Source organism: Sinocyclocheilus anshuiensis, unplaced genomic scaffold, assembly GCF_001515605.1.
Source record: "Sinocyclocheilus anshuiensis isolate Anshui unplaced genomic scaffold, SAMN03320099.WGS_v1.1 scaffold345, whole genome shotgun sequence".
Classification (NCBI taxonomy): Eukaryota; Metazoa; Chordata; class Actinopteri; order Cypriniformes; family Cyprinidae; genus Sinocyclocheilus; species Sinocyclocheilus anshuiensis.
The window spans coordinates 224581-233049 of record NW_015536466.1 but is presented as its reverse complement, the minus strand read 5'-3'; the positions used below and the strand labels follow the sequence as shown (position 1 = coordinate 233049).

The following is an 8469-nucleotide window of genomic DNA, read 5'->3' as shown; positions in this document are numbered from 1 at the left end:
AAAAAAAAAAAAAAAAAAAAAATATATATATATATATATATATATATATATATTTCATTTTCCAATACAGTTTCAGATTTTAAAAAATACAAACAAGTCCACCCTTTTTCTCACTGAGTATTTAGTTTCACCCAAGAATACTTCTGATAAGTAAAATAAGTAGCAAAGATCTGTATTAAAGCTGCTAGTTTGATATTTAATACCTAAAATCCAACCTGTCACTCACTGTGCCTTCTAAAAAGCTTTACTTATTTATAGACTAGTAGACTATTCCACTACTTAAAAACGCAATGTTTGGGGCACTGAGACATTTTACAATATACAGCTGTCAGTGCAAGAGTGTCCTGTTCCAACATCCTGGTGTCTTTAAAGTGCTGTTTGTACAGAGTGAACACAACGAGATTATGAGAGTCTGTTTCCTTTTCCAGTATTCAGAGAATGTAAATTTCCATAGTTTGATTCCAACATTAATTATTCATCTACGTGGCTCCTACATTTGGCATATTTCCACTGCAGTCTTACAGGAAACACACCCCATTGGCAAAAAATAAATAAAAAAAATGTGTGGCCAAAATATATTTAAAATTAAATTTGTTTTTGAAATAGGAAATATATTTAGTTTCAAACTTCATATACAAAAATATATTTCTAAATGTATTTCTGGGGCAAGAAAATGCATTTTCTTGGACTGAAATATATAGAGGTCAAAATATATTTTTAAATGTTTTTAAAAAATATATTTATACAGTATATTTAAAATATATTTTCGAAATTAAACAAAAAATTGTGAAAATATATTGGTAGAAAATATATTTACATAAATAAATTTTTTGCCATTTTTGTATATTTTTAATAATATATTTAAAAATAATATATTGTAAAGGTGTAAAGCCTGTGTCACCTGTGGCAGTTTCCTTCTGCGGTAAACCACAGCAATTTAAAGAATCTATGCATGATGTTGCAATATTACTCACAGAAAATCACTGCCAGCTTCATTCACAGATGTCCCGAGGGAAATACCTGACATGCTAGGATGAAATCAAGCCTGAAAACACCGCTTCAGTGAGGCAAAGCCATCAAGACTGACTGTGAGGTGATAATGCAATTTCAGCAGAAAGATTGGGACTGACACAGCTTGCAGACACCACTTCAAAATTCCTGTTTTTTTTTTTAAGCACAGCTGCCTTGCAAAACTTTACACTCTCAGAGGAAAACCTTTAGGGGTACAACAGCGTGTTACTGGGGGAATAGCTTCAGTGAGTCTTTGTATCCCATTTACCCCTAAAAGGTTAATATTAGTGCCTTGCTACTCCAGATACTAATATGTCAAGTCAAACAGAATGTCATACAGAATGTCAAACTTATATGTCTCTAATGCCTTAGTGCTTTACAATAGAGCCAGTTATGACATTATGATATATAACAATGATGTGAGTGATCCTGATTTAGATCTAGTAAACATTGTATATAATTGTAGTATAAGTTGCATTCAGCAGTGTTTAGTACAAGCTATGGGTGAAATGGGTGACTTGTCAGACTTCCAAAAAGAGCAAATCATGGGAGCCTGTTTAACAGGAGCGTCTGTCTTCAGCACTGACAAGCGTTTGACAGTGTAGAGAAGAACACTCACCTCGTCAACGTTCTCAAAGGCGTTAATGACATCATAAGGAAGACAGGAGAGGAGATCAATGACGAACCAGGTCTTCACGTAGTTCATCCGGATGAGCTTTGGGTCTGAAATCACCTCCCCAGCAGGTCCAACAAAGGTGGTGTGGAAGTTGAGCACAATGTCTACCAGGAAAATCACATCCACAATGCTGTCCACTACCAGCCAGGTGACGTTGTTTTGCTTGGTCTTGAAGGACACGTTGTAGGGGACCATGATGGCTGTGTAGAAAGTGAGGATGAGAATCACCCAGTCCCAGGTAGTTTTGAAGGTGCAGTAGTGCAGGATGATGTGAGGAGGTGTTTTCGGAGCCTCTTGCTTGTACTGCGGGAGGATGTCACAGCCTAGCTGCAATACCTGATGGGTAATAAGAAGAAGACAGAGGAGAACTGTCTGAACAGAAGTTCTGAACATTATGGAGACAGCAGGAGAGCATTTCGTCTTTCAACAATTTGCATCCTGATGTATTTGAACACAAATTTCTACACTTCCACACAGAGAGACTGTCAGAAACCATGAGTAAATGGGACATGACAATTTCCACACATTTGTGACAATGACAGCATGCACTGTAAAAAAAAAATTGCCAAGATTAAAGTTGTATTATTTTACAATAAATTACAATGTATGCTGGGTAATTTTCTTACAAATGACTGTGAATGAACAGCAGAATGATGCTAACATCAGTTATGTACTGCTCTTGATTTACTGTGAATTCACATTATAAAGTTGTCTTTAACTGCATCTGTGAGAAATTTAGTTGTTTACTACTGTACTTGTTATGAAGTCACCATAATAGTGATTGGTGATCTCATTAGTTTGGGCTCTTTGACCTTTATATTCATATTCAAATTTCTGATCTAGTCATGTCAGAAGTGTGACAAATGAAAACATTTGTTAACATTATGACAAGCTAGAATATGAAATAAGTTAATTGTCTGACTTTAAGATAGTTAAATTATTCTTAGCATAAACAGGATTTTATTTTAGCAATATTTGAGCATGAAGATTAATCAATAACTTATTTCATATTCATAGCTGTTTGTGGATGCTGAGAAACTGACATAATCGGAGATGTGACATCATCAATACTCGACACACAAAACACAACAATATTAACACTCAACAAATAAAAACGACACTTACAGCATAAACCAACAACACAAACTGCTAAACGTGAACCAAAAACAAGTTCAGTAGCACAAATAAAACCAACAAGAATTAAAAAACTACAGCATGATTTATTGATATTGCATTGCATGCTGGGAACCTTCAGAGTACATCTGCACTGTAGAAACACAGCATGATGCTGTTTGCTTACAATACATTTCTGAGAGTGCAGTTAGATGCAAGAGAAGTGCCACTGTGAAATTACTGTGAAAGTAATGCAATTATTAACCTGGAATATACTGTAATTTCACATTAAAAATTTTAACAGTGCAGCTATGAGCATTTATATGTCCCAGGGGTTGATTTTTATTAAAACTAACAGGTATGAAGGACACATTACAGCTTTTACTATGACTTCATCATTATTTTTGCTACTTTTCAAACACCTTTTGTGTATATAATGTGTTCAATCCTTGTCCCAAATGAAGGCTTTCTTAAAATCTAATAAAAACATAAAACTGAAGAAGATGAAGAATGAGACTTATGACTTATGCATACTCAGAATGTGAGTATGCACGAGAAGATAATTTTGAGAACACAGATACAGTTGGCAATGAGAATAATCTTGTAATCGCCACACCTAACCTAAGAGTTCAACACACTGAAAAAAAACGAAACAAGAAACTGAGTGGGGAATTCACTAATGCTGTGTCTCATTCCAATCCTTAGTTCCCTATGCCGCAAATCAGCAATCTTGAACACTGGGACACTGATGACTCAACAACTCATTAAAACTGGTATTAACATTGCTGTAAAACATGATTACCAATATCGTTCTGTTAATTTTCTATTGGGCGTTCATCTTGCTAGGTCATGGAGGTTACAGCAGACTAACATGATCTGGTGTACTTTACTGGGATATCTTATGAAGATAAATAGCACGGAAACAGAACAAAGATAACACTTCCCAGTGTGCATGTGTCGAGTGCCTGTTTTCATGCATGCTATCAAATGAAGTATACTGTGAAAAGATGTGTTCAACTGTATGGATCCACTAAGCGTTTGCTTCAAAACTAGAGTATACTTTTAGTTTTGTGTTGAATTACTGCATGCAGAAGTGGTGCAGTGGTTTTGTGAATTCACCCCAGATTCTAGTGTGCAGAGCCACTATCATTTGTCTTGTAGTATGCAGTAGGTAATAATAGTAGTATGCTAGGCAATATGGCATTATGCATACATGTAAACAACATGTAACAGTATGTCTTGTTACTCTGTAACTAAAGCACAACTGCTTCATAAGCATTCCTCATGCAAGTCACGATCAGTCCAGCAGCTACACAGAAGGATTCGTATAGTTCCCTTGGGATAAAACCTACGATCTTGCCACATTCACTGCCACATACTGTAACTGAGCACTTGACTCGCTACAAACATAGGAGGCTGTATCTTCTTATCAAACCATTATGATGTTATCCGCTGTTTTCTCAGAATCAGAATGTGCTCAGAAAGGGTTTTGGAGCCAATGTAGGAACTAAGGGGGGACGTTCATGTGGAGTGTGTTATGTGAACAACAGCCGCACATGTTGGAGATTTATCTCAGGACAGCAGAGGGGCTTTTGGGATTGCAGCACACACTCTTGGCCAAGAGTGCTCAGGTATAAATGGATAGAGTGCTCCTTTGATGAAAGTGCTTGAACAAATAGACACACATGTAGCCACACACACATTCACAGCAGCAATCACAAACACCTATATTTACCTCGGCCAGATGGGAGTGCTTGTGGACATTCTCGCCCTTGTGGACAGTCGGAGCCAGCTGCTGTAAAACACCACGGCTGCTGGTCAACGCTCGTGTCAGACGAGCAAACTTACCCCAGCCTTAATTAATAGAGAGAAATAAAGGTGAAATGTAAAGAGTGTTTATTAAATCAGCATTATATAATGGAGGTTTCTTTTGTAACATTTAGGTTCTATACACTTTAGGTACTAATATGTACCTTTAAGGTACCAATATGGACTCTTTAGGTGTAAAGGTTTAGCTTTTGAAAAGGTGCCACCCCTTTTTTTTCTGAGAGTGTACATTCCAGCAGTGGAAACAACTTCCTGAATAAATCTGCCAAACTCCCAGACACTCAGAGAACAACTTTCACTATCCTGATGCAATTTACATGGAATGAAACATCTGGGGTGATGTGAAATGTGTCAAATCAAACCTTTAGACGAGTCATCTTCAATAGGCTGCTTGAATGCAGTGATATCACTGAAGGTACAGAGGAAAAGGACAACTTTGTCCTGTTCATTTCGGATGGGAGCAATTTTGATGAAGAACCACACTGGCATCCCTGCAATATCAGCAATTTTTAATCACTTGATAGATGTGATAAGCATGACCCTTTTTCAAATTATTGCAAATAGTCAACTCACTGTTCTTCTTGTACATGAGTATTTCAAAGGAGTTCATCTCGTAGTTCTCAAAGGTCTGGCGGACTTTCTCGCAGGTTTCTTTGTCAGTGAGTTCCCCATACATTAAGCTGAGAGAAGGATAGAGAGGCATACATAACCAACAATCTCTATAACAATACTGACCCAAAAACTCAAGCTGTGAGCCATGTTGCCTTTTCATATGGGAGACACCAGCAAATCCATGATTTAATAGCTTGAGGATGTAATGGGTCTGTTTTACATGGTTTAGGGGTCCTGATTTGTTAATTGACACTGATATAACATAGGTACAGTTTAATTATAAACAAGAAAAACAGGGATGAACCTGCATGTGCTGCTCTTCTGCATGACTTCAGCACGATGGTATCCAGACAGCTTGCAGAATCCATCATTGCTGTAGACAATAGGCCAATCCACAATTTGGGCATTCCCCAAAACAAAATTGGTGTCTGCCAGGAAGTAATGAAACATTTTTTTTTTCATATTGTGATTAGAATATGTTGTTTCAGCAATAATAAAAGGTGTCTCAAGACTTAATTCTGATACAAGTAAGAAAAACTAACTACCATCATGACAGTCATGACCATGCTGATTGGCTGATGGCACCACAAGAAGTGCACAGTCACAAACCCTTCAGCTATCAATTATTCTGAGCTCTGATGACAGGTAGCAGAAAGGGATAAAGTATAAATCCTTTCCGCTATATTATAATGACATACAGTATTTCCATCATTATCTTGTAGTTACAGCATTTACCAGCTGCTGAAGGGAAACCAGTAAAACAGTGAGTATTTCTGAGAGCTTCTGAGAAAGTCTTTTCCAGAGGGTTTACCAACCCTACATTTTATTTGACTTGTTTTTGAAAATGTGTCCATTCAATTTTGTTGTAATCCTGATTTTTTTAAATACTACATGTCCAGTGTGAACAGTCCTTTTAAATATTTATAAAGCCTTTGACATTGGACAATTCATTAAACAAGAAAATATATGGTATGTAATAATTTGTCTATATGGCTGATAAAAACATTTTGGAACCACTTTCTTAGAATACCTATGATATCTGATTTTTTTTCTCTTCTTTTTTAATAATTGTTTAGAGCACCTTAAGCTCTGATTTTAACAACATTTCATAACCCTAAATTTGACGCCCGAACTGCGTCACCAAATACAGTGAAAAATGAAACAATCCAGAGCTATATGTTGTTGTTTACCAACAGACAACCAATCATAAACAAACTAATTAAATATTCATGGGCTTTCTATAGCCACAATGTTTCATTTAGTGTTTAGTTTCAAGACATGAGGAAAAAATGAACAGTGACAGACAGTTTTTTTTGTTGTTGTTTTTTTACTGGCATTATAAAGATATTATTGAAACCGATTCAACAATCAATTCTGTTGCTAATTAGAATAATAATAGGGTTTAATAAGTAATAGGGTTTACAAGTGTACAGTGTGAAATCTACAAAGGACTGTATGAACAGTGTAAAGCAAGATCAAACAGGATTATTTTAACCCAGGGTAAAAAAGTGATGTTTTTGCCCTATAATGTGATTTCACCAGCAGGCATGATTATAGAATTAGCTTATCTTTTTACAGCATAATCAGTCTTTAGTGTAGAGCATAGATCTCTACAAGAAACTACAAGAAAACTGAACACATAAATGACATAATATGCAGAGAATGAATTAAGAGATAACAGAAATCACTTCTACTGATCTAGATCTAAAAACTACAGATGTTTAAGCAAACAATGATGAACAGAAGCAGAACCACATAGGGATGGATGGGACTGAATCACATTAAAACATCAGCTAGTATATACCTGTCTGTCTATGAGAAAATGTCCAAACTGAAAAGTTGAAAGGAAAAAGTGAGTTACAGCAAGAACAAGCACCTTTTCAAAAAACTTGTTGAAAGGATTCTGACTTTTTCTTTATTCCGAAATTAATCAACCCTAAATCTTAAAACTGCATACAAATATATACGCCATGTAAAATATAACATTGGTACATAATTATTTATAAAACGTAATATATATATATACAGAAGCACAGTAGTCTTAATGAACAGATCATTTAATGCATGAAATGCCATATAAAAGATATGAAATAAATCATTGGAATACAACAGTATAAACTGATTTATGAAACCCAGAGAACTGAACGATTATAAATGTGATTATGATAAACTCCAAAAGCACAGCTAAAGCACGTGGAGTGAGTTGACCGTAATGTTGCAGAATAAATTATTACACCAGTAAGAAATTGTGAAAGGCTTTTCTCACCATTAGAGCGACGGACTATATTCTCCAGAAAAGTGTTCTGAGGGGCCACCAGTCCTCTGCGTCCCCCGGCCATCCCTACTCCTCATACGGTCTGAGATCTGTGTGAGGATGAGGCTGGCTCCTGTCTGAAAGCAGCCTACATGATTATGGACAGAGTATAGAGCCCGATTCAGGATATAAGCACAGGCTGCTTGTGCCACCCCCACACCCATCACTGAGTCTCAAAATCAGCGGTCAACGAAGACATCTGTTGGTGAGAGAGAGAGCTACAGAATACCAAGCAAAACCTAAGTTGGGGTTATACAGTTTTCCTTTTGAAATGGTCCAAACACCTAGGGCACTAAAACCCTGTTGCGTTTGTTCTGATTATTTTCTTCATCTTCTTAATATTTCTGCCCTAAATGTGTACTGAAAATTTTTTTTCATTCATCCAATTAAAAAAAATTAGGGTAATGGTTCACATCCATATTTTATAACTTGAGCCAATGAAAAATAAATAACTTGCCCTAAACAATATTTTTTTTTTGTCTATGAAAAAGTACTCGGTTCCCTGAGATATGGGAACGAGTACTGCGTCTGCTAAGACACACTGGGGAAAACTCCTTTTTCTCCGAATACTGAAGCCTTTTCAATAACGCAGTGTAACTGCATGGCCATTGGTTCGTGCAGTACACTTCAAAAAACGAACCAATGGCTCAGCAGCGGTGCTGCACGAACCTATGGACACGAAGCCCGCCAAAGCCCGCCAGAATGGGCGGGGCTATCTGGCTATATAAGCGCCCGCTTCGCCATAGGATTCAGATTTCTTCTCCTTCAGCGACAACGACGTCTTCGCTGACCTCCGCTGACTGAAGAGCCTGCTCGACGTTAACACGCCTTGCAGTGGAACAGCGACCTTTCTGCTCTGCTGATTCGCCACCTTTCCCGCGGCCTTCAGCGCCACACAGCAGTGGTCCAGCTTCAC

General features: G+C 37.0%; 1 protein-coding gene across 1 annotated transcript in view; it reads right to left on the bottom strand.

Moving 5' to 3' along the window:
- The window catches only part of LOC107689936 (potassium voltage-gated channel subfamily H member 1-like), a 74012-nt gene extending 66434 nt beyond the window's left edge, over positions 1-7578 (bottom strand). The window contains exons 1-7 of the mRNA XM_016488164.1: positions 7506-7578; positions 7044-7070; positions 5544-5667; positions 5201-5307; positions 4990-5118; positions 4536-4654; positions 1631-2023 (exon numbers count right to left, since the gene is read on the bottom strand). Of these exons, the coding sequence (XP_016343650.1) occupies positions 1631-2023; positions 4536-4654; positions 4990-5118; positions 5201-5307; positions 5544-5667; positions 7044-7070; positions 7506-7578 (972 nt within the window). The remainder of the gene's footprint in view (positions 1-1630; positions 2024-4535; positions 4655-4989; positions 5119-5200; positions 5308-5543; positions 5668-7043; positions 7071-7505) is intronic.
- Between the last annotated feature and the right edge of the window lie 891 nt (positions 7579-8469).